The 27,903-nt window shown below is 30.4% G+C and overlaps 1 protein-coding gene across 1 annotated transcript in view; it reads left to right on the forward strand.

Moving 5' to 3' along the window:
• Positions 1-4,166: 4,166 nt before the first annotated feature.
• The window catches only part of LOC143065198 (uncharacterized), a 280,683-nt gene continuing 256,946 nt past the window's right edge, over positions 4,167-27,903 (forward strand). The window contains exons 1-28 of the mRNA XM_076238619.1: positions 4,167-4,394; positions 10,029-10,226; positions 11,153-11,220; positions 11,743-11,847; positions 13,072-13,242; positions 14,034-14,251; positions 14,688-14,802; positions 15,233-15,397; positions 15,885-16,084; positions 16,370-16,523; positions 16,920-17,160; positions 17,562-17,709; positions 18,280-18,630; positions 18,884-19,039; positions 19,565-19,832; positions 20,229-20,493; positions 20,868-21,069; positions 22,022-22,113; positions 22,439-22,488; positions 22,738-23,082; positions 23,435-23,646; positions 24,255-24,400; positions 24,747-24,856; positions 25,298-25,447; positions 26,039-26,147; positions 26,381-26,535; positions 26,999-27,118; positions 27,659-27,784. Coding sequence (XP_076094734.1) covers positions 4,297-4,394; positions 10,029-10,226; positions 11,153-11,220; positions 11,743-11,847; positions 13,072-13,242; positions 14,034-14,251; positions 14,688-14,802; positions 15,233-15,397; positions 15,885-16,084; positions 16,370-16,523; positions 16,920-17,160; positions 17,562-17,709; positions 18,280-18,630; positions 18,884-19,039; positions 19,565-19,832; positions 20,229-20,493; positions 20,868-21,069; positions 22,022-22,113; positions 22,439-22,488; positions 22,738-23,082; positions 23,435-23,646; positions 24,255-24,400; positions 24,747-24,856; positions 25,298-25,447; positions 26,039-26,147; positions 26,381-26,535; positions 26,999-27,118; positions 27,659-27,784 — 4,738 coding nt within the window. The 5' untranslated portion in view covers positions 4,167-4,296. The remainder of the gene's footprint in view (positions 4,395-10,028; positions 10,227-11,152; positions 11,221-11,742; positions 11,848-13,071; positions 13,243-14,033; positions 14,252-14,687; positions 14,803-15,232; positions 15,398-15,884; positions 16,085-16,369; positions 16,524-16,919; positions 17,161-17,561; positions 17,710-18,279; positions 18,631-18,883; positions 19,040-19,564; positions 19,833-20,228; positions 20,494-20,867; positions 21,070-22,021; positions 22,114-22,438; positions 22,489-22,737; positions 23,083-23,434; positions 23,647-24,254; positions 24,401-24,746; positions 24,857-25,297; positions 25,448-26,038; positions 26,148-26,380; positions 26,536-26,998; positions 27,119-27,658; positions 27,785-27,903) is intronic.

The raw sequence follows: 27,903 nt of genomic DNA on the forward strand, positions 1-27,903 counted from the left end.
CTGAAACTACAAGACCAAATTTAACCAAACTTGGCCACAATCATCATTGGGGTGTCTAGTTTAAAACTTGTGTCGATGACCCGCCAAACCAACTAAGATGGCCACCATGGTTAAAAATAGAACATGGGGTAAAATGTATATTTTGGCTTATAACTCTGAAACCAAAGCATTTAGAGCAAATTTGACCGAGGTAAAATTGTTTATTAAGTCAAGATCTATCTGCCCTGACATTTTCAGATGAATCAGACAATGGCTTGTTGGGTTGCTGCCCCTGAATTGGTAATTTTAAGGAAATTTTGTCCGTTTTCGGTTATTATTTTGAAAATTATTATAGATAGAGATAAACTGTAAACAGCAATAATGTTCAGCAAAGTAAGATCTACAAATAAGTCAAATGATCAAAATGGTCAGTTGACCCCTTAAAGAGTTATTGCCCTTAATAGTCATTTTTTACCAATTTTTCGTAAATTTTTGTAATCTTTTAAAAAAATCTTCTCTGAAACTACTGGACCAAATTTAACCAAACTTAGGCACAATCATTATTAGGGTATCTTGTTTAAAAATGTGCGCGGCCAACAAACCAAGATGGCTGCCATGGCTAAAAATAGAACATAGGGGTAAAATGTAGATTTTGGCTTATAACTCTGAAACCAAATCATTTAAAGCAAATCTTACAAAAGGTTTACATGTTTATCTACGAAATATATATCTGCCCTGAAATTTGCAGATGAATTGGACAACTGGTTGTTGGGTTGCTGCCCACCCCCCCCCCCTCCCCCCAATTGGTAATTTTTAAAGAAATTTAGCCGTTTTTGGTTATTATCTTGAATACTATTATAGATAGAGATAAACTGTAAACAGCAATAATGTTTGAAGCAAATTAAGATCTATAAATAAGTCAAATGACCAAAATGGTCAATTGATTCCTTAAGGAGTTATTGCCCTTGATAGTCAATTTTTAACAATTTTCATTAATTTGGTAAATTTTGGTAAGTTTTTACAAAATGTTTTCCTCTGTAACTAAAGGGCCAAGTTCAATACAGATAGAAAATAGTGCAAGTAGCAAGAATGATCAGTAAAGTATGATCTACAAACACATCACCATCACCAAAACACAATTTTGTCACGAATCTATCTGTTTCCTTTGTTTAATATGCACATAGACCAAGGTGAGCGACACAGGCTCTTAAGAGCCTCTAGTTCATAATGTAAGATAACCTATAAGTGTGGTCATCATAAATTACAGACCTATTGCTTCGTGTGTCAAAGAATTACACTTACAATATAGACATGAGAAGATGCGGTATGAGTGCAATGAGACAACTATCCATCCAAGTCACAATGTTAAAGTAAACCATTACAAGTCAAAGTACGGCCTTAAAAACGTCCTTCTTTACACCTCAATTATTTGACACTTTATGATTTTAAACCAAAGCGACTCTCAATTTTGTATTTGAAATGAGAAGTAATGCTATAATAAATTCTTATTCACGATCAAGCAATCAATATTTAAATTTTTACGATATATGTTACCTGCAAAATTACGCAAATGTAGTTTTTATTTTTTGGCGCATATTAAACATAACCAAGTGGGGTGCAAATGAAACATTGGATTTTGTAAAAGTAAGCGCAAATGAAATGCGCACGATACACCATCATGTTTGTCTGAAATAAAATGCACGCGTTTGCTTGTGACAACAATTTAAATACAGAATGAATATTAATCATGGATATTATTATATATATCTGAGCTACTTTCTTTACAGTTTTTTTATGGTATTCTTATTGACCAGTCTTTAATTGTCTTTGTTGTGTTTGTATACTTTTGATCGTTCACCTTTTCTTGTTATGATATTGTCAGGTTTTTAAGGGCTCATGAGTATGAACATCCCTTCGATATATTCCCCTGTTCTTTTACAATTAAATATGAAAATTATACTAAATTAATCTGCACCAAATCTTTTCACCACACAAAAAAAACCCTTAATTTTGCATACCAGTACTAGTATGTCCATAAGTGGTGAATTACAAATGGATTAAAACACAAAATTTAACTAATATCTCTTTTGACCACGTTAAAAATCGTATTTGAAAATATTTGTTTTACCTTTTCAAATGATGATATATTTATAGTAGTACGTTGTTTGCAATTCTAAAATTTGATAGCTTATTTTCTCATGTTTTAAATGTTAGTTATAAAAATTGCAATCCACATTTAACGAATATAGTGATGCTAATAGATATAAAAATATATGGTATGAGTACCAATGAGACAACTTTCCATCTATGTGACAATTTGTAAAAGTACACCATTATAGGTAAAAGTACGGTCTTCAGCACAGAACCTTGACAGTCTTGGCTCACACCGAACATCACGCTATACAGCGCCCGAAAATGACTAGTGTAAAACCATTCAAACAGGAAAACCAATGGTTTAATCAACATAAAAAACGAGAAACACTTGAACCCACATCAACAAACGATAACCACTGAACATCAGGTTCCTGACTTAGAACAGGTGCAAACAAATGCAGCGGGTTTCAACGCTTTGATAGGTACCAACATTCACCCGTACCTGAAAAAATAACATCACAACATAGAAAGACACGCTATAACATATCAATTGAAATTGTTTAACTCAGCATACAACTTTCTTTTTCATTTTTGTTGAACATCAGTTACTGGTTGTCAATATTTTTTTTTATTAATTTTGTTGTTTCATTTTTGACGTTTGATTCAGCAAATAAATGAATATCTACGAATAATGATAAATGGGTTAACAAAGTTATGTACAAAAATAATATCTGCCACTAAAAATCCAATAAAAAAAAAAAATAAAAAAAAACTAATTTTAAATATTACAACTTGTACAGTAATATGCATCATGAACTGACGATATCCAACGAATCTTCAATCTGAATCTAACAAAATTATTGGACCACTGGCTTCGAGTAAGTCGATACTAAATTTTGTATCAAAAACGGTTACAAAATGAAAACTGAACAAAACAAAAAAACTTACAAAGTTATATCCAAAAGCTAAAGTTACCTGAAAAATTTTCCCCGGAAATATATATACACCATTGTATAACCAACCAAAGTGCTAGGCATACAACCTTTCATTCATCAGAAAAAAAGCTACCATGCTAAAATCGGATAATTCGCATGTGTTTGGCTTCTTACGATGTAGCTAAAAGGACTGTGTTTTATTTGCTTGATGAATGCTGTAATGTGACGTATCGTTAAACAAATCATGCCCTTTGTGATGAATGCTGTAATATGACGTATCGTTAAACAAATCATGCCCTTTGTGATGAATGCTGTAATGTGACGTATCGTTAAACAAATCATGCCCTTTGTGATGAATGCTGTAATGTGACGTATCGTTAAACAAATCATGCCATTTGTGCTCTGTTGTCTAATTGACAATCATACCCCATCTCCATTTTTATATGGCACTATATTACAAGATGTTAGCACCACCAATAAAAAGATTCATACCACATCCCCTTAATAAATTTCATTTGAGATTCAACACCATATTGACTGCATCATGCCTATAAATAAACAAAAACCATTTAGTCCTTACGTATGAGTTGATGCTTTAAACTATAGCATAACGATTTTACTATTTCGCTAAGAGAGAAAGAAAAGAAATCAGTAAATGTTTAACTTAGCGTGTCATCTCGTTGTAAACTAGCAACTCTAAATAGGGGAACTAATATTTCTTGTATGTAGAGTCGTTTTACATTCGTTACAAAACGGACACTACACAGCTTTTTTGTATGAACAAAAGAATCAAATATTTCATTTCTATATTACAATATGAAAAATAATCTCTCATTTCTGAAAACTATACAATCTTCTTAAAGTTAAGTAAACAACATATGTTGTTAAGGTTTTGTGAAAATTTATAACAGTTTTATTGACAGCTCCTGACCAACATTAAAAAGAGCGAATGAATATAATAAGATTGTCTATCAACAATCGATTCCCGTCTGAATAATGACTGTTAACCAATCGGAGTTGGACCAGATGTTGGGTCTATTCGATCAGATTGATTTGTAAAGAATCATCGCAGTTACTAGAATGCAAAATAGATAATGGAAAATGCTTACGTAAATATATCTGGTATAAAAAGCAAATCTTGACTGAACGCCTCAGAGGACAGTCGGTCCCTCCAGAGAAAAGAGAGAGAATTGAGAACTTCTACATTGTACTTAGTGTATACGGACATATCTAAAACATTTACAAATTGGAAGTTCTTACAAAGACTTACGTTTTTCCTAAACCCATTATGGGACCAAAAATAACGGGGTCCTTACCGACCTACTTCATTGTGATACTATGGATAATAACAACTGGAACGTTACAATGGACCTCGGCACAGACATCGTAAGTCATTTTGTTAATAACATTTTAATTTTGGAAATTTGTAGTTTGAATATAGATCTCTCTGTAATTTTTGTTTGTTTGAATTGCTTTTGCAGTCTTCATACTTTTATGTATCAATTTTTAAAGTATCTAAAAAGGAGCAACTATAAGATAAGGTAACACGTCGACACTGGTGTCCTTAAACATTTTCTGAAATGATGAAAATTTCCTTTTCCTTGAAGGAATGTCCTTTGACAAAGTTTATTTTTCTAGTTTTACTTAATTTTAACAAAATATCAAGCTGGTGACATACGGTTTGAAAATCCAACATAACTGCATTTAAAATTATATATTTTTTTATTTTATCTGCAATGTAATGAAAACATATATTTTGTTCGTAATATACTCAATATATTTATTTCATGCATTGCATACATTTTTTTTATCCGATATGCCCTGAATACATTAATATTTTCTGTCATCAACTAATACAAATTTATATATAAATTATGTATTTCATTCGTTATGTACAGAAAACATTTATGTCATTCGTCATGTACAGAAAACATTTATTTTATCCGTTATTTCCCGAAAACATTAATTCTTTCAGTCATGTACTGAATATTTTTTATTTTATTCTTCAAATTATTCAATTCTTTTAATTTATCCTTCATGTACAGAAAACATTTAATTTATCCGTCATGTACTGAACATTTATCATTTCTGTTCTGTACTGAAAACATTAATTATATCCGTCATGTACAGATTGCATTTATTGTATCCTTTATGTACTGAATACATTTATTGTATCCTTAATGTACAGAATACTATTTATGTATCCTTTATGTACAGAATGCATTTATTTTATCCGTTATGTATAGAATAAATTTATGTGTATCTGTTCTGTACTGAAAACATTAATTATATCCGTCATGTACAGATTGCATTTATTTTATCCTTTATGTACTGAATACATTTATTGTATCCTTAATGTACAGAATACTATTTATGTATCCTTTATGTACAGAATGCATTTATTTTATCCGTTATGTATAGAATAAATTTATGTGTATCTGTTCTGTACTGAAACATTAATTATATCCGTCATGTACAGATTGCATTTATTTTATAAGTCATGTACGGAATACATTTATTTAATACTGTAGATATGCATTTCTTCTAGTTATGTTGGGCAATTTATTGTGAGAAACACCTTTTGTTTATGAATTTATCTATATAGTTATTTCTTCAGAAAAATTTACTTGTTTCCAAATCATTCACGTGGATTGATACTTTTACTAGACAATACAAACACCATGCAATAAAATTGAGAATGAAAATGGGGAATGTGTCAAAAAGCAGATAACACATCTGAAAAAAGCCATACAATACAATAAGGGCAATAACAAATCAAAAGTCGAAAACAATCGACAGCAGCACAATAACAAATGAGCGAACAACGAAGAAAAGACATTTAGCAGTCTACAAAACATTTCAAACTAGACTAAGTAACACACACACCATTAAAAAGCGCATGCGTGATATCTGGTATTCCGATTTAGCTCCAAACCTAAAATTGTATCAGACATCTGTGTTATGTGAGGTGTCTATAAACGTTCATTAATTCAGATAAATATAATGATTAATAGTTGTTATCTGAACTATCAAATATAACTCATTTTCAATAATTAACTATTAAACGATGCTCAATGTGATACATGCAAAATTAATTAATTTTTATGATATAGTGTTTAAATAACTTAACTAAACAAATGGTTTATCTTTACTTATAAAATTGAGAAAGGAAATGGGGGATGCGTCAAAGCGACAACAACCCGATCATAGAGCAGACAACATTATATCTAATCCTATTTTGTTTCTCGCAACTGCTTTTAATTAAGTTTTATTTTTTTAATTTCGTATACTATTTGTAGTGCCTTCGTAGATAGTAACACATTTATATAACTATTAGGAAGTTATAAAGAGGGGCACATATTCGTTCAACCGATTAGGTCGTTCATAAAAGGTCAAACATTTGAAAATACTCAAATTTTACAACCGTGGTTCGGTTTTTAATTTGTATCTCATTCAAGATTGTTTCAGGAGAATTTATGATCCATTTAATACCATACTGATGAAGGCTATCTTTTATACAAAAGATACCCCGCGTCAGTTAAATTACTTATAAAATTGAGAATGGAAATGGGGAATGTGTCAAAGAGACAACAACCAGAATCATAGAACAAACAACAGCAGAAGGTCACCAGCAGGTCTTCAATGCAGCGAGAAACTCTCGCACCCGGAGGCGTCCTTCAGTTGGCCCCCAAACAAATATATATATTATTTCAGTGATAATGAACGCCATACTAAACTCCAAATTGTACACAAGAAACTAAAATTAAAAATAATACAAGATTTACAAAGGCCAGAGGCTCTTGACTTGGGACGGGCGCACAAATGCGGCGTGGTTAAACATGTTATGTGTTTATAAAATGTTCAAAGTCTTTTCCTTACAAATCAATTCAATTCATATAACTTACTAAACCATTTGTATATTGTCATTTTAGATTCGTTATGAATATAATAATAAAAAAATAAATCAAATTGAATATATAAATAGATTAAATAAATGATGCCTTTGCCATCTAGTATAAAATGTGAAAAACCTTTAAAATTACACCAAGAGATATGAGACAATATCGACAGAAATTTACTGAAATGCTTATAAACCATTCAAACAAAATAAAAACATTAAATATTGCGCATAGAATAGAATCCTAAAGCAATTAAACAGGATCTACTTTATACTACATGTTCTGGAGAATTTTACCCATAATATTTTCATCTTTGTACAAATTCCTAAGTTTTGGCAGTTTAACATACAAATATTTAGATTGATTTTCTATGACTGTATATTAGTTCTATTGACGTAATAGTACATACTGTAACATGCTGTAATAATTTGATATGTGGATTTAATTTATTGAATTCCATTGACAAAAAAATCATCCAATTAACTGGGATAAAACACTTTTTCAGGTAATTCTCAACTTTTATTTCTGTTAATCTTCGCAAAGGTTGATGGAAATATAATATCATAGTTGATATAGGAGTAGGATTAGAGAAGAAAACACGAGTCTAATTATTATGATTTAGACTCAGAAGGGGGAACATAAAAGCAAAGAAGAAAATTTATTCTTCATTGTAACATGAAATATAACTTGTAGAGGACATGGGAGGAAGTACCATGTACTCATTTTCTATATTTTATGTCTTCATTACACCTTTGTCTGAGTTGTCCATTCAAATGTCTTTGTATTATTGAACATCGTTGTACTAATGTCTGCAATACACAGACGCGATTTACACTCACTAATAATGGTAAACAAAAAAGTGTGTTGTTAAAATCTTATTCACATGTACCGAATGATTATGCAACAGTAAGAATCACCAGATTATAGCTATCTCATCTCGAGTAAGTTCTTATTTGTTTTCTCATAAAAAATACGATGTGGGATCAAAGGATTCAGTGAACTACACCCCCAATTAAGATCATTGAACGGCCTTCAACAATGAGCAAAGCCCATAGCGTATAAAAAGCTATAAAAAGTTCCGACATGACATTGTTCTTATACCACAGTCTAGTTTATCATATCTTGGACTCTACGTTTTTTAACTTTAAATTAACGATGAGGATATAACTAAAAATGACATGTTAGGGTAACACATATAATAACGAGCACATATGGGTTACATATATAATATTCAGTATGTATGTATGTATGTATGTATGTATGTATGAATGTATGTATGTATGTATGTATGTATGTATGTATGTATGTATGTATGTATGTATGTATGTATGTATGTATGTATGTATGTATGTATGTATGTATGTATGTATGTATGTATGTATGTATGTATGTATGTATGTATGTATGTATGTATGTATGTATGTATGTATGTATGTATGTATGTATGTATGTATGTATGTATGTATGTATGTATCTTTGACAATTGAGTTACAAAAATAGGTTATATAAAGAATGGAAGATAAGACATTTAAATTATAAACATTTTAATTAAACTACTTCCCATTCTGCTGAGTTATATAAAGTTTATTTTCTAAATACAAAACAAAATATTAGAAATCGTATTCTTTATTTGACTAATTCATCGCATCCGAAGAAAAATGATGGAGTAATTCAGATAACCACAAATAAATCCAACGTTTATACAAAGACAAATATCACTAGACTTTTTTGTGATAAATGGCTTACTATAAACAGAAAGATTGTACTTTAGATTATTTCTACTCGAGGGATCTGTCCAACACCAACCACTCGCAACGTTAACAGTAGTTAATACACTTAGTCAAATTACCGCAACTTCTTTGCATTCAATTTCAGAACATTCTTTTTTAAAAGAAGCTTTCAAAATTTGCAATATCTTTTAAACATATATATTTTTTTTATATTGAAACACAGGACTAACATAAATCAAACAATGCGATTACAGTGGCCTATTCGACGTTTAAAACTACATTAATTCCATAAAATTCCAACTGTTACATGCTTAAAACTCTTATTATCCTACCGGATTATTTCTTACATATTTTATTATTTGTGCAGTCAACAAATTTCTCGTTGGTATTGTAAAGCGTATTAGAAAGAAAATTTATTCTCACTATTGTGCTATTAATTTCTATTTAAAGTGAGATTCCTTTGAAGGACTGAACACATTATTCACGTATAGAAATGATTAATCGAAAAACTTTCTTACCTTTCCAAAGAGAGGTTTATCAAGGAAATTTTTCTTGTATTGTAGATTTACAAACTTTGTTTAAAACGTTGGAGAGATATTTAAAAAAAAAAAATGGCGTTATTTCCAAAACATATTCTTTTTTGAAATCTTAGCTACCCATTACATTAAATTCAACGAAAACATTCTACCTCTATCTTTTTATGTTTGTCGAAGCAAAATATCGGAAATACAAGAATTGTTATTTGCAGTTAAGCAGCATCGACTCTAAAACATTTAAATCAAAATGAAGTTACTCACCAATGCCTATATTGATATCTATTCGATGGGTTGTTTTAGAGAGCTTACTAAGTAAAACAAATCAGATCATTAACGTAATTTTTCTATTCTGTTTTTGATGAACAATGATTTGCTCGGGTCGGTACATAAATTACTCTATAAAGTAAGAAAAGCTATGCGAACATTACAGCCTACAGTTCAGTTGTTGTCGCTGGTTCATGTCTGTCATATTAGTTTTTCGTAAAAAGTTTTGTAAAACATAAGGCTGTTAATTTTCTCAATTTAACTGTTTCATCTTCTTCATGTCTTGGCTTTCCACTGCTGACTATACACGTATGATTTTTTTCACATTGTTGAATGCCGTATGAGTGCTTGTAATTGCTAACATTGACTTTATTTGAACTTTGGTGGGTACTTGTCTCATAGGCAATCATACCACATCTCCTTATTTTTTATATCTCTACTTCAGAAAAAGCGTTTTTAATATTGTTGTTATATAACAACTGTGTACTAATATTGAATTATGTATATTACAAAAAAGATACGTAATAAGTATTTTTATATATTAATATTAAAATTAAACTTCAATTATTATTTTGTTTCTATTTATTGTAGTCATGTATGTACTCACACCAAGAATACAGTAGAAGAAAAGACGGATAAGTGCACATCATTTCTTTCCTTTACGCTACAAGGATACAGCCTGAACCGGACCTCGTCCTTCCCTGGGATGAGCACGACTGATATCAATAACGCTTTAAACAAAATCATGTCATCTTCTGCAGATCAAAATAAAATCTGCTATTTCTATAGGTAAGTGTAAGACCATCGCCTCGATTTAATATCCTTTTTGTGTTGATGCAGCATAAAGCAATCAGAAATCAATCGAAAATGATCAAGAGTAAACTCAACCTTCACAGGAGTTATATCAAATAAAGTATTTCTGTCAATAAAAATGATATCAACTGTTGTGCCTCCGACGTGCTTTTATTGACTAATCTTCATCTGAAACTCTATAAAAAACCTTTTAAACACCAAAGCCGTGTCGTACCTAAACACACGAATAGCTATATGACCAAAAGGGACAAAAAAGGGAAACTGATCGTTCATTGTTGCCTTTCACCAAACCAACTGAAAGTTTATTTCATACTTTGTATTATCAAATGAAATATAGCTGCTCTCGAATTTATAAAAAACCCCACTACGACCCTTAAAATTTAATATGAAATATTGAGAACTTTTGAAAAGAACCTGGAAATGTTTACATGTCATTGTTAAATGATTCAACTTGAAATCTACTTTTTTATTACCAGTCCCTTACAAATTTTTTCCCAAGATAGCAATAGTTGCAGAAACAAATTCATGATACTGGTGAAAGTCTAAGCAATGTTCTATGTATAATAGATATACTCTCGTTGGAAATATTTATTCCTGGTTTAATAGTACCAATTGATCCTGAAATTACAAATGAGGGGGTAATGTTTACAAGGAAGATGAATATTAATGACAATAATCAAATCTTCCCACATGCAGGGGATGGACGAAACACAAATGTAATCTGTGTTGTTTGTTGAAAAATAATTTTCAATTTATGAAATTTGACAAATGTGTTCTTTTGAATGTTATTGGTTTTGATGAAGAAAAAACAATACAGTTCTAAATATAAGAGCATATTTGATATACATTAATTAAGATATAATTGATTTGATTTTCACGATCTTTTGATATTTTCACTATAGAAATAAAGAATATGAAGTGACTGAGTGTTGTAGCGGATATCAAAACGGAACAGGCATATGCGACACTCGTAAGTACACTGGTTTAATAATAAGCTATATATTATATCTTACTAAACGGGTATTAGCTGTCAAATTCAATTCATCGATTTTACTCAAATTCTTGTATTTCATGTTTACTTAAACAAGTATCAAAATTACAATTAGTCCAAAAGGACAAATGCCTGGACTCATTCTAATGTGTCCGATTTCAGTGCTTGCTATTTTTTTTTAAGTTTAAACGCTATCTAATTAATCCGAAGACGGTTGAAGTTTAATGAACCGATCTAAACATACACATAAATATAAAGAGACAGACAGACACGTGCAATTGTACAATGTTCGAGAAAAAAAAATGTAAAATCATCGTTTTACCGGTATAAGTTTAATTTTTCTGTAAAGAGAATCAGTCAAGAAAATGGGCCTTCCTGGTTTCAATTTTCAATATTGACATTTTTTACTGAACACGCTATTAAACACAGCCATAACCCATCTACAATTAAACAATTAAATAATTTAAAAATACATCTATATCAAATATTCATATATTTCAGCTATTTGTACAAATCCGTGCAAAAATGGTGGTGTGTGCTCAAAGCCAGAAATGTGTGACTGTGGGGCTGAGTTCACAGGAATCATGTGTGAAGACAAAAAAATATGTAAGTTTTAAACCAAAAAATAACGAAAAAATAAACACATGTGAAAGACAGCAACAAGCACTGCATAATATGCTCCTTACTTGGGAAAGGCACATATACAATGGAAGTTTTCTGGCGATCTAAATAAATTTTCTTTTTTAATCATAATTTTAAAAGGTGGATTTCTGTTGGTCTTACGATGAAAGAACCAATTTTATTTGCTAATTGAAAATTAAGCGGAATAAAATAATTTAAGACAGCAGAGAAGATAATTCTGTTTTAATTGGTTATTAACATAGATGTATTACATCTATGTTATTACTAACCGACTTAAATAAAAGAGTGAGCTATTAATACTCTAAATGTATGATGTCTCTAGTCTGGTCAAAGGGTCAGAGTGTCCTACTTAATTAAACGATAAATTGTAGAAATTAGATAACATGTTTTCACGTGCAGAGAAATTTCACTGATGACCAATGCATGCTTGGATTTCATCGTTCTTATTGGTCAATGATCTTGCGGGTCAGCACGAGTTCACGTGTAAGTGCTTTATGGTCACTTCCTTTTATCATCAGCATTTGATGTGTTAACTTGTGATTCTTATCAAACAATTTGTTCAAAATTCCCACCCTCATACCTCCCTTAATGTTATCTTTTGAAGTAGATATATATATGTATATATGTGTATTTATGGGGCAGATTTTTCTCCCCACCTTTGCTATTCTTTGTCATTTATTCAATTGATATGATATTAGTTGATGTAATTTCGTATTAATTATGTATTATTATTTCATATTAAATATGAACTTTTATGTCAAATGTTTTATTTGCAAAATGTATTTTTTGCATTTTATGATTTTGAATAAATGACCTTTTTTCGTCAGTTTAGTTTTGATATCATATAGCAAATCAAGCTCAGACTCTGGCATGTGTATACATAGTATGATTTGGTATCTAGCTGTCTGTCTTAAATATTTTTATTGTAAATTTTTATTACTATAACCACTTTAAAAGGAAATGTTATGGTGTTCTCGCGATTAAAAGATTTTATTCTAAAAGATTCCATTGACATAAGCACTTTAAAAGTTAGTGTAAAGGTGTTCTAACGACAAAAAAGATCTGATTCACCAAAAGCTATAAGTATTCACCAAAATAATCACTTTATAAGGAACAGTTTTTTTTTCATTGTTTGACTTTTAGAAATAAAAAGTATACTTAATTGTTATTTTGTTACTTTTAATCCAGATGCCGGCGAAAATGAACGGTACTGTTATAAAGGTGCAACCTGTGGCAGTGTCAAAGCCGAAGGTGCAGAAAATATCCGTCTTCCACAAGCTGATTGTTGTGCTTTAGCAGATGCCCAAAGTTGGGGTGTTGGTAGCGAAGCTTGTACCAAATGTATCAAGACAGAAGGAGGTATGTAAAACAGTATTATTTATCTTTTTGTTTACATTTTTGGTCGCAAGTAACATTCGCCAGATAAACACTGTACTAGTTTTGTAACCCGGATTTGTGTTTTCTCTATCGATTTATGAATTTCGAACAGTGGTATATTACTGTTGCCTTTATTAAGGTAGCACAATACAAAGATTTTTCATCCCCAATCAGACATCTTTAAACTGATGTAATTCCCCTCATCCTTCTTTAAATTTTATAAATGAAGTACCAAAAGAAAGAAGAATGATTAATCATTGATTAATGTCATAATGAAATTATCACAATTTGAAAGATTAATCATTCTTCTTTCTTTTGGTACTTCATTTATAAAATATAAAGAAGGACGAAATGAATTACATCAGTTTAAAGTTATCTATTTTGGAGTGAAAAAATCTTTGTATTGTGCTACCTTAATATAACCAGGTAAATAAGTATTTTGTTATTATTCTATTTTTTTGGACCAACTAATTTAATGCGAGATATTATTCACACCATTTGATGTCCGCTATTTAGACTTTCTTTTATCATCGTGTAACCTTTTGATCAATACCGATTAATTTATGGAAAGAAAAAAAAAACCAACAACAGTAGAAAATGCTTTTTAGAGTTTCCAGTTTTGCTCGAAAAATAGTAATTGGAGGAATAACGATCAAGGTTCTATTCTTTCTTTAAGATTATTGTTCAATGTTGTATTTAACTATATCTTTAACTAAGACAAGGTCTAATTACAGTAATTTTTTTATACTAACGTGTCTAATTACCTTATTCAGGAACTGAAGGAATAATTCAGCAGAAGTTCAATCCAAACTTCAGAACCTGTTTTAACTTTGGACCTTTTTACTACCGTACATTTGATGGGTATGAGTTTGCTTTCCCTGGTCTGTGTACATACACCTTGGCCATGGATAAAGGAACCGGAGGATCAACACCACTGTGGCATGTACAATCAAAGATTATCAGATGTGACTCAAGTGAAGACTGCCTAAAGGTAGGACGAATGAATTCTTAAATGGAACTTTAGGCCGAAGATGTAGTGTTAATGAGAAAACATCAGATAAAATAATAAGTCAAAACTTTTAAGTCATATAAGCAGCTTAAAATAAACGTAATCCACCTAACTAGACATGAATTATAATATCAAGCTAACACATATGTTCTGTGACTTTCGAAAGGATTTATTTTTACGAAATTATACATATTGTTCAAAAGTGTTTATGCCAAGCTCTTGCAGCAAATTGTTCACAAACTCACCTACGTTTGATAATTCAGCTAATTCATTCTCATATATATAACATGAAAAAAAACAAAGGTATATTTATTGTACCAACATAGATTTAATTCAGTTGCATTTTTCTTTTATTGTCCATTACTAGTCAGTTTGTTGGAGTCAATGTTTTTATACTGATTCCTTTTTACTTTTGTAGAGATTTACTTTACAAGTATCCGGAGAGACCATTACGTTAGAAAATGGATTAGTATATATCAACGATGCTGAATTCCCATTGATTTTAGAGACACCAAAAGAAACACCAGGCAGAAGTAAGATATACATACATATGATAATAAAAAGAACTGACACAAAATATACCAACAAAAGCATACGGTCTTTAGACTCTTAACAGTATGACTAGCCCTGTCTTGCAAATATCTGTTAATAAATGTTAACAGGCTATCAAATATCTGCTCCAACACCAAGTTCCAAAGATATGAGTAAAATGATTTATTATAAAAGAACATAATAAACAGTGTAGGATGGCGAGATATTGTTCAATAACCAAATTTATTTGGGATTGAGTATCAACATAAAAAGAAACATTTAGTCATATATATATATATATAAACACAAATCTTTATTTTGTTTTGTGAAGTAACAAAATTGAATTAGTTCTCCATTACATTGCTTTAACTCCTAGACAATCAGATAATCCCTATACTGTTTCTAAATCTTAATTGTTTTTTTTTTAATTAGCTGCAACAATAATGAAGAAAGGAGACTGGACTTTTGTAACCTGTCATATTGGAGTTAGCCTGAAGGTTGATAAATATTCAGCTATATATATCACATTAGATAAAAGTAGAATCCAAGCAGGATCTGTTGCTGGTATTTGTGGTGACTTTGATGACAACCCTTCTAGTAAGTACAACCAAGTATACACGACCTTTATATTTTGCAAAATTAGACATCTTATTATACTTTTTTAAGATAAAAACGTTCGAGAACTGTTTTCTATTTTATTTTAAAAAGCTCGCAGTATATTTTTTTCCAGAACTAAAATCAGGAGATTTTTTTTCCTAATGACTTTCTTTCTTTTTTTCCTAAAAACTTAGAATTTTTAAAAAAACTAATGATTTCCTACCTCAGGAATAGATTACCTTAGCTGTATTCGGCAAAACTTTTAGGAATTTTTGGTCCTCAATGCTCTTCAACTTCGTATTCTATTTGGCCTTTTAAACATTTTTTGATTCGAGCGCCACTGATGAGTCTTTTGTAGACGAAACGCGCGTCTGCCGTAGTTATAAAATTTATATCCTGGTATCTATGATGAGTTTATTTGCAGCAATTTAATGTCATGACTGGAACAATAATATAGTGTTCTAATGATTTTTTTCTTCTTCTAAAGATGACAAAATGACAAGAACTGGAGACCCAGCACCAAATATTGTGTATGCTGCAAACACATGGACCGTATCTAATGAGGCCACACAGTGCCCAGGAGCAGGTGTGATGCAGGATTATTGCAAAACAACACAAGATAAACAAAATGCTGAACAAGCTTGTTCAACTATTTTGTCTGGTATTTTCTCTGAATGTCATAAATTGGTAAGTAGTTGGATGTATTTAAAATTGAAAGGAATCAAATAATCCAATGAAAATGTAGATGCAATATAAAAATGACGTAAATAATGTTAATGAAAAACATTAATCGTGTTTGTTTTACCATAAAAATGTAATGTAAGATGCGACACATTACATATGAATTGTTTTTCATTGTGTCTAATGAAAAAAAAAATCACAATATTTGTTAACTAATTTACATAGCTGTATTAAAAAAAAGACCAATTAGCTGATAATTAAAATTATAATTATAATATGATACATTTCCAGGAAAGTCCATATTTCCTTTATAATCTATGTGTCAACGAAGTATGCAAAGCTGGCAATAACTCAGATACAGTAAAATGTGAATATAGCGGAAGATTTGCACAGTCCTGTGCAGCATTAGATGTTATTGTTTTCTGGAGATCATCAAACTTTTGTCGTATGTACATTATTCTTATATTTTAATGTTAAAAAATAAGACTTAAATATTAAGAATATTAAAATTGAATGATTGTGTATGTTGGTAGGTGTCAAGTATTTATGTTGTTCAAAATCATTTATAAAAGCAACAATTTCTGATTTTGTTCTGTGAATAGTGATAGTTGAGAAAATAAAATGAAAAATAGATGAATATTCAAGATTTTGAAATGAGCAAGTTGATCTACAATAGATGTTTTAAAAAGGATAGATGGGTGAATTTTTTAATTTCATTTTTTTTTTGGAAACTTTGTATTTTCTAAAGTCTTATTTTCCAAAACTTGCTAAATGCGGCGAATGTATGTAACAATTGCAACCAACTAATTGCACGTACTGTAAAGGTTTATTTTTCTTTCAGCAAAAACCTGTGAAGATGGAAAGGTTTACCGTGAATGTTCATCCAAATGTCCTCGAACCTGCAAAACTCTTTACAGTGTGTTACCAGATAGCTGTATGGAGGATTGCGTGTCTGGATGTGAATGTCCAGTAGGTCAATTTATACAGGACGGAGTTTGTGTTAAAGCAGATCAGTGTCAATGTGAATTCAACCGTAAACGATACAACAATGGAGAAACCATAAAGAACGGATGTAATGCATGGTAAGCACACATTACATGTCAAAAAAAAGAAAATATTTCAGTTTCCTTATTTACAGCACATAAACGCAAACACATAGTGTTTAACTTGTGAATAAAAAGTCATGCCATGCTACACTTTATGTCTTCCTAGAATATTTGATGCAACACATCATAAACATTGCAGGAAGAAAAGATTGTATGCAATGCAAAGAACATACTGTACAGAATTCCAATTTGTTGAAAAACAAAAGAAATATTTTAATAGTGCTTTAACGCATAGATAACCGAAATGGTGCTCACAAAAACACAGAAAACAAAACAAATACCAGACATAATGACTTTATGTTGACTTCATGGTGATTCAGAATGTTCGTTTGCTCATTGACTTATACATACAATAAATAAATTGTTTTATTTTTCAGCAAATGTACTTATGGAAGATGGCAATGTACAGAAGATAAATGTTCAGAGATGTGCGAGATAGTTGGTTTAAATCATGTTACAACGTTCGACAACTATCAGTATTCATTCGCCCCCGCTAGTCAAAGTTGTACATTTAGTGTGGTTATGGTATGTACTGTTTATATATAGTATTTCTATTTCACATAATCCTAACCACAAGCATTCAATTACAGATAGATTATACATGTTTTTTTCAATACAGAGAAAATATGAATGAGATATGTGAAAACAGCGCTCAAAAATAGCCTAAACGGAAATAATATTGTATATAGCGTTACACAGTATATAGGTATCATTTGTTACATTACAAAATGAATAATAAGAAGTTATGAACTTCATCTATAAAATCAAAATTAAACATTTTAAATATCTATACGAACATAAACCAATCCATTTTATTTCACCACACCGCTTTATTAAGCTCTCTATCAATCACACTTTCTGCCAATATCACTTTCTCTTAACGTCGCGATGTAGCCTTTTTACGGTGCTGAATCCGAAGTTAAGTAGTCACTCACTCAATCAATGACACTTTCATGAACAAAAATAAAACGTTATAAACCAGATATTAAATTATTATTTATCAAGTTAAATTATATATAGAGATCCTTTGAAAGAGTTCTTTGAATCATTTTTGTTTGAATTGAATTTATTCTATAGTTATTTTTTATTTAATAGCCTATTCCAGGGGTTACCGATGACCCAAGATCCGATCTCAACATTGAAATGTCAACAGCAAGATGCCCAAATATGAAGGAAGACATATTTTGTTTGAACAAACTTGTAATTCAATACAGAAGTATGAAAGTCACATTAGAGGGAGAAAAAGTACATATTTTTGATCAAGAAAATCCATCCACCGGCGAACAAGAATTGAAAAATATTGACACTCAACCATTCCATTCAAAACATATGTACATCAAATCAGCCAGTAATAAATACAGAATGGTGAAAGCATTTGGATTCAAAGTCTTATTTGACAAAAGAAGAGCTGTATATATTTATCTTGCTCCTTATTTTGCAAACAAAGTAAGTAATACGACTGTTTAAACATTTATTTTGATGTTATGGAACAGTATTTGCAGCAATAAATCTAATATATGTGTTTATTTATACTGATTTTCTTTTCTTTAGAAGAATTTGTTTAAAGTGAAAAGATGTTTGCATCTATTGTGAAGGAATAAACTATTGTAAAGGAATTCACTTTATCTCAATTCTACTTTGTCATTGTTCGACCTTAAAATAATCTACACTGTTTTAAGTTTCATTATATTTTTCTCAGGTCATCGGTCTTTGTGGAAAATACAATTACCAACAGGATGATGATTTCTGCACACAAAATGGAATGGTTGAAAAGAATGCTGTCAACTTTGTGGACCGTATGAGAAATGACGAGTGTCAAGTTAAAGAGCCAAGTATAGCGTCCAATCCAACAGAGGTATTTATCAACAGATATTATTAAAAAAAAGACCCAAAATTCAACAAATTATCAGGGATGATTATAGCTATAGGTTAGCTTCACTGACATAAACTATAATTTAGGAACATAGCTGCACGTATACAACAGTGTAACTATACTTACATATGAATTTCTGGAAATAATTCTTTCTCGATTTTTAAACCGCCAGGTAGAACTATATGTAATAAAGTAAGGAAAAACGGTCACACTGAGGCTTAACTCATTAAAACCTTAATGGTTATTGAACAAATGTGTTGTTTACCAAAAAATAACTTAACAAGTGTGTACGCCATATGTTTCGCTGTTTGTATACTAAAATATATAGTTGACACCAATTAAGAATCATATTTTGTATTAAAGCAGTCATAACTATGAATTTATAGAAAATAACAACGAAATCTCTTACAACAGTCCACAAAAGTAAAAACACATAAAAAAAATATGTTAGAATCAAATAAGGTTGGTGCTTCTTTCTTTATCAATTAATTTAAAACTTTTTTTTAGGACACAACTGCAAAACAAGAATGTATATTTCTGAACCCAGACCAAGGAAATCTTAGCCCAGAACAAGGATCACTATTTGGATCTTGTTTGGAAGTAACAGACAAAATCCAATATTACTATGACAAATGTGTACAGGATAATCTCGCTAGGAATGGTATATCTATCAAAGAGGCCATGTGTGATATGGTTGCAGCCTTTGCAAGACATTGCTCACTTCGAGGAGAAGCCATAGACTGGGGAACTTATGGAACTTTACAACAAGACTGTCGTAAGTTAGATCAAAATTATCTTTTATTATCATTCAATTGGACTATACAAAATTTAGTCGTGAGATGTTAAAAAGCAAACATTGAGTAGAGACCACTAAAACGAAATTGAGATGAAATAAGAAAGGGCAGATTTTTTTCAGGATACAGATGAATGTTATTGATCAGTCATTTAGCAAACTCATACATTATTTTTGTAGTAAATTTAATGTTAATCTTACTAATGAGTTGTTCATTCAGCTTTAATAATTTGTCATTTCAATCGAGAATCGACATTCAAAAAACATTTTAATGGTACACCAATAAGGTATTTGACATGTAATACACATTGAGTTAATAGATAAATAAGCATAGACATATATATTTTCTATTAATTGATGAAATTTCTGACCTTTTAGACGACTGGATTTCCTGTAGTAACTTGAATGGAATGCAATACAAAGAATGTGGCAAATTGTGCAGTGGAAACTGTAGGGACTTTGAAATCGGAGATTCAAGTTGTGAGGAAGAATGCATTCCTGGTTGTCAATGTCCAGATGGAGAATTCTTGGATGATCATGGTGAATGTGTTAAACGTTCAGATTGTACCTGTTATGACAAATATAGTTTTGGTAATAAAGTTTGGGAACATGGTGAGAATATCACAAGACAGTGTGCCATATGGTAAATATTATTATACCTTTAATGATTTAAGTTTTAAGTTTAATTTTCTGCAAATAATCTATTTTATCTTTAATTGGTGAAACTTAATTAACAACAAGAAAGAAATGAAATTATTTTGTTTTTCTTTGGCAATAATATAATCATAAGCTCATTGATAAAAGTATTTTGCTCTTTCTAATACTGAAAGATTTTATTCCTGATTAAAATTTATGAAGCGAACATTTGCTGTATGCATAATTTGAATGAAAAGAAGGCGTGATAAAAACCATAAATTTTTTGTAAGGTTTTTGCAATCCGTTCACAATTATACTATTTATTAGAAATAATTATTCAAGTTACATTCTATGATCCTTAAAAATGATTATTTATTAAAGCACATGTTTGGATGGTGCATGGGATTGTGATCATAATGAATGTGAAGATATTGTATGCCCCAAAAATCAAGAATACATTGAAGCCGACTCAATATGCAATGTTCACAAGACTTGTGCAAATATCGATTTGAAGATGACATGTAATGACAATACACATTACAAAGGTTGTGGATGTACCAATGGAACAGTAATGGCACCCGATGTGAGTATTATTATCAATATAAGTATCAAACTAGTTAAGATACTGTGTGATTCATAAGCACAAAGAATTTTTTTTCACTTTATTTAACTACAATCTCTTTAATTTGCAATGGAAGATTTCTGTTTACTGTTGAATATTAACCTACCGTATGAAAATATATATATTCTAATTGGTCCTTCGAAAATTGCGAAAAAAGGCAACGGTTATTCCGTTAATTCATAAACGAGCTAAATGTTAAAAGTTGACATAAAATTGGGACCGTTTACATATAGGCAACAGTAGTTTAACGATGGTCAAAAATCATCAATAAACAAATCGTGATAGCAAAAAAAAATACTGCGGGAATCGTACAAACTTCATAACCAGCAAACCGATGTCGATGGGATATGGGTCTATTGCTTTAAACACATCACCGACTATGTGATTCCACGTGAGGCTAATGTCACAAATGGGAACATACACAATCGGTAAAATATCCGCTTAGACAATAAACGCAAACATTACTACTGGTCTGGGGCAAACTTAATTCTAGTTACAGTATAATACGTTTTTTTCATAATCCTCAGACGATGTGTTGCTTAAAAATCAAGCTCGATGACCTATACTATTTATTGAATTTTTAAAAAAGCACAATAAATTATATTTTGGCCACGCCTGAAAACCATGTCATTATTTGTATTCATTCTAAAAATTCCTTAAAAAAGAAATTTTCTAAAGGTTTTCTATCGTCTTGTTGATATTTTTAAAATTTATTTCACCAAAAATTATAAATACAAATTACGAATTTTAAAAAAAGCGATAGATCAAACGCGATGTTGCTAATATGTTTATTACTTCGATTTCTTCATACGGTTTATTATAATAAAATATCAAACACAATAAAGAATCCCCGTAACCAAAATTAATGGTAAAGAGAAATGAAATGATTTGTATGTTATCGTGTACTTTTTAGGGATCATGCGTTGAACCAGAGAGATGTCCTTGTATGTATGGCCATGACTACTATAAAGAAGGTGACGAAGTAACAATTAAATGTGTCAGAATGTGAGTAGAAAAAATTAAATGATATCAAGAAATACTAAATACAGTCTTGTATATAATGTAACTATAAACATTGCTGTAGCTTTCAAATTATTTTTGACATTGACATTTGCAGCTAAATGTATGTTAATATCAGGCCACGTATAATATCTGGAAATAGTTAGTTAAACTTATTGTTACCTTTATTTTTTTGAATATCATCGAATTATTTCGTATCACATTAGAGAACTAATTTCACAGTGTTGTACTAGTTTTCGTTTGCTTTCTATCTTTATGAGTTGATATGTATATTTTGATTTGAAATAACTTTACTTAATATGTATTACAGGAAATGCGAAAATCGTCATTTCGTCAAGGTTGGAGAAGTTGACTGTCCAGGTACATTCTTAACAGCCGATTTTAGTCTTTGTTATTTGAAAATTTAATTAATACTAACAATGAAACGCTCTGGGGATTATTCTAATAATATTTCTCTGATAGCCCGAGTCATTATTAATTCATTTAAAGCATAAAACAATAATGTAACGTCTAACATTAAAAGCTTTTTCGTGTTATTTTCTTAAATATTGCTTGAAACGGTTTGTTTATTTGTTTATTCTATACAAATACATCATTGGCCTTTTTTAGGTACTTGCTGGGTATATGGAGATCCCCATTACACAACTTTTGATGGCAAGGGCTATGCATTCCAAGGATCTTGTAAATATTTCCTGGTAGCAACAGACGATAACTCATTTAGTGTAACAGTCGAAAATGTTCCTTGTGGAACAACTAGTGTGACATGTACCAAATCTACTGTTATAACAATCAAAAGTACCGTAATCCATCTTATACGTGGTGAACAAGTGAAGATAGGAAATACACCACTGACAAGTGACCAGTACAATAGTGAAGGACTGGTTGTTAGTACACATAGTTACTGGACAGTAATTAAAGCCACATCATTGGGTATTGCAGTATTATGGGATGGAGGTACTTATTTAAATACGATTTAACGAAATATATCAGACAAGTGTTATGTTTAATTCAAACGCCTTAATTATTTGCATGTTATTTTCTAAACTGTATTGATTAAATGTTTTTATAATCTTTAAATATTGCATTGGATATTTATTCGGTACATTTTGTAAAGTTCAAACCTGTTTATTCCCTAACGGCAAGCAAATGTTATGCTTTTTTAAACATCAATATTCAAAATCTTTGGAGTGTCCTAAAGAATAGCTTTCTCTGATTTACCTCTTTACTTGAACTATGCCAGATCGATGTAAAGATTGTTCATTGGTTTGCCTTTGTTTGTAATATATACATTTGTTTTCCATTAAAGGAACCAGAGTTGAAGTCAGTTTGAACAAAACACAATGGATGGGTAAAGTTAAGGGACTTTGTGGAAATTTCGACGGATTGTCTGAATCTGGAGAAATGATGACCAAAGAAGGTAGTGAAGCAACATCAATAATTGAATTTGCCAAAAGTTGGACGGTCGATACAACATGTGATGATTCAGTTACTGCTGAATCTACTGAAGGTCCTTGTACTGTAAGTACTTAGTTTTTTTTATTTATGTTTGGACAGTTGTCTTTCTATTTGAAAAGTATAACGTATTCAGTAAGTCATCAACGATTCTATCATTTCATTTATTCACTATTAGATATCAAGTATCCTAAAGTATTTAAAAACGTCTTTGAGTGGTGTTGAAACCGTTTATAAGCTTAATTATGTAACACAAATTTTCTAAAAAATGAATCCTACAATTATGCAGTCGGCTGATATTCAGTTGACACCCTTCTATGTTAAGTTTAACAGCGTTTAAAGTAGCGGACTAGGCAAGACAAAATTTATCAAAATAATTATGAAATCAACTTTTTTTTTGCGGAAGTTTTGCTCTAAAATATTGTAACTGTTTTCATCTTACTAGTATAAAAAAACACGATATTTTTAAAATATTGAATTGAAGTCCTCATCAAATATTTAGGTATTTACTTCAAAATCATATGCAAAGCTATGCTTAGCTGTTTATTATCTTCTGTGTGAGATGTAAAATAAGAGCAGACACCAATGTTCATCACCTGTTTATCATAAACATATATTCTATATGGTCCTTTCTCTGTAATTCCATACATTATCTGTTTTCTTTTCTTTTACAGGGTGCTCTATCAAACAGGTTGAAATGGGCTGAAGCTTCTTGTAACATCATTAACGAAGATCTCTTCAAAGAATGTAGACAAGCAATCGTTGGTGGTGAATCAAAAGTTGAAGAGTACTACAAAAACTGTTTATATGATTCATGCAAGTAGGTCATTTATTTGTTATGACGAACAGTATGAAATTGACCTGTTTAAAAAAATACAAATCAGGAAGACAAATATTAAAATTTACTAACTGGAAATGGAGGAGTGATTAGAGTGTGATATCTTGTTTTAAGGTCAATCAATCAAACAAAAAACCCCACAATTTTGTTAAATATCATGATGGTAAAAGATAACATTCCGGATAAGGCGTTAGGAAAATGTTTTCTTAAAGTATTGATATAAACACCTGTCACTTTTTTCTCTATATTTTCTTTCGGCTGTCATGATAAGACACTAAACACCCACTTGTGCAATAAAAGATATAATACATATCTCTCTATATTTAAGATGTGATAGCGGTGGTGACTGCGAATGTTTGTGTACTGCTGTTGCTATGTTTGCTGAAAAGTGTAACGAAGTCGGTAAACCAGTCAAATGGAGGAATCCAAGATTTTGTCGTAAGTATTATTTAAAACATCTTTAAAACTCTTCTTTCCATTTATATTATCATTGTCAATTTCAATCAGAAGAACTTAAAACATAAATCAGACTATTGTGGTAAAGCTTTAATATTGTTCTCCATTATGCAGTATATATAACTCTTCCTTTTTGTGTGTTTTGTATGGTTCTGTTATGTTTTAAACTATATTTTCACAGTTTTATGTTCATATATATTTGAGTTGTTATTAAATATTTCAAGTTTGTTTTCATTATCATAGCATTGATTCCTTCCATCTTGAAAAAATAGTGGTTGAAGCATTGTTAAATAATTGCGTATACTAAGTATTTAGACAACATGTCGCGCCCTAACACTTTATCGAGTTTCTATATGACTTGAATTATGTCTCCTTTTGACTACATTTGAATATTAATAAATTGTTATTAATGTGATTTTACAGCAATCATGTGTCCATATGGATATGAATATAAAGCATGCGGTAAACCATGCCCACAAACATGCAGAAATATTGGAGATGAACCTGATCAATGGTGTGAATCAACATATTGCGTTGAAGGATGCTTCTGCCCAGATGGCTATGTTGAAACCAGTAAGTTTATTGAAACCATATATAAGCAAAAACTGACATGTATTACGGGTTGACTATATATTTATGTTCTGTTATTCAATTTAAAATAGTACTGCACAATAATAATTTCACAATAAGAAAATTTCCAAAATATTAAGATGTAAACTGTGAATATGTGTTAATGTCAGTAGATTGTACTGGATTTGTATATGACAGCGAAACATCGAAACATTGGTACGATAGACATTTTTGTATTTTATTGTAATGTTTCAACTCCTTCAAATATGATTAGAATTAAACCGTGTTCAACTAACCTTCTGATTGAACAGTCACAAACATTTTCATGCTCGTTTGCTCTTGTATGTCATTTTATCTCATGATGGTTAATTGTCAATCTGATGTCCGATCTTGCATTGTTGTAAGAATTAATGTCAATCATAGGGTATGTGCAAAGTAAATGCTACCTTTCTTTACATCATTCATTCATCTTTGAAAAGTTAAAATTAACAGTTAAATGATGTATAGGCTTGAACAAATCATCGTTTAAAGTTAATACTTTATATATATATCTTTAATGAGTTTTGACTATAAAGAAGATTTTTTTTATTACAGCCACAAGATACAATTCCACTCAGTGCATACCTGCAAATGAATGTAATTGTGTACACAATGGAAGAGATTATCCTCCAGGAACCTCTATTATTGACAACTGTATGAATTGGTAAGTAAAACCAATTTGTTTCCATAATTGAATTGTGCTGACAATTAAAAAGAAAAATATTTTTATATTGTAGTTATGTATTAATTGTTAAAAAATCAACACCAATATTAAAATATCAACTTTAGTTTTCTAGAATAAAAAATAGGCTAGCTGTTTACATTGAAGTCCATTTATTAATTAAAACCAAGTTTCATGAATAAAAATACCAAAATTAGAGTATTATTATGTTTTAGCACCTGTATTAACGGGAAATTCCAGTGCTTTGGAACAAGTTGTGAAGGCAAATGTGAAGACGATGAGTTCATGTGTACCAATGGCGATTGTATAGATAAAATGTACTATTGTGATGGTCATCCTGACTGTAACGACGGATCTGATGAAAAATGCAGTACGTATATATATACGGTTTATATTATAGGAGATCAACTGTGCTTACCCATGTCTTGATATTATCCATATGGAAACTCATATAGAATAAGTAATACTATTTAGAATTTGTAGTATATAAATTCTATAAAATATTATGTTAAGTTTTGTCATTCTGAACAGGGTGGATTATTTTAAGTACACACTAGTGTTTATCAAATGGAACGACGATACCGTATTATAATCCAATAATAATTTATGAACTATAATTGTATAAAAGCGTAGATGTATGTTAATATAATGATGTATATTTATCTGTATCATATTATATAATTATTTGTGAGAATTGGAATATGTACTATGCCATGCGCGAAACTAATAAAATATTTACTTCATTAAACTATGTTAATACGGTTTCACTGTAGTGCTTTGCACAATGTATTTGAAGGCAGTGTTTATAGAACTATTTTTTACCTAATTTTCAGACCTTACCTGTCCACTTGGTACGATTTCCTGTGATGTGAGTAATACAACATGTATTCCTCTGAATTATATGTGTGATTCAAGAAGTGATTGTATTAATGGCATGGACGAAAGAGATTGCAGTAAGTTATATTCAATATGTAACCATTAAATATTATTCTTTATCTATCTATCTATCTTTTACAATGGCAACCTTTTTTTCAGTTAGGCGCATGTGTATAAGAGAGGTTGACTATACCAAAGTGATATGTAAATTCATTAATCTATGAAAAACTGACAACGACATTGCAAAATAAAAAGTATAAACGACCAACTGTGTACAACACACGACACTAAAAACTATAAAAAAAACACCATCAATAATGCACGAATCACTAAATTATCCAACATAGGTTGACTGCAACCACCCCCCCCACGACCCCCTAAAAAATGAAAACATAAATGTCTTATAAAAATGTCATTTTCAAAATAAAGTGATTTAAAGAATGTGTACATCGTAGACTTTATTTATTTTAAGATTTAATGGTGTTTTTTTCAAATGTTATACTTAGTTTTATCAGATTCTTTAAATCCTTTTTTTGTTTTATTATTCCAAATGGAATCTTAGGATTACCCGATCCATATGGATGTACATTGAATCTGTTTCATTTGATTTGTTTTAGCACCAACATGTTCTGAAGATGAATTCAAATGTGACTCAGGGAAATGCATTAGCAAAAAGTTTAGATGTGATAAATATTATGATTGTGGAACAGATGATTTATCTGACGAAGTCAACTGTACTACTGGTGAGTAAAATAATCATGCAATGAATAACAACATTCAATATATCATTACTTTTCAAATGTATTCCTAGATCCAAAGTGAACATGCAAAGGATCTAGGAATACATTAACATCAGAAAATA

This window comes from Mytilus galloprovincialis, chromosome 2 (genome assembly GCF_965363235.1).
Source record: "Mytilus galloprovincialis chromosome 2, xbMytGall1.hap1.1, whole genome shotgun sequence".
NCBI classification, from domain to species: domain Eukaryota; kingdom Metazoa; phylum Mollusca; class Bivalvia; order Mytilida; family Mytilidae; genus Mytilus; species Mytilus galloprovincialis.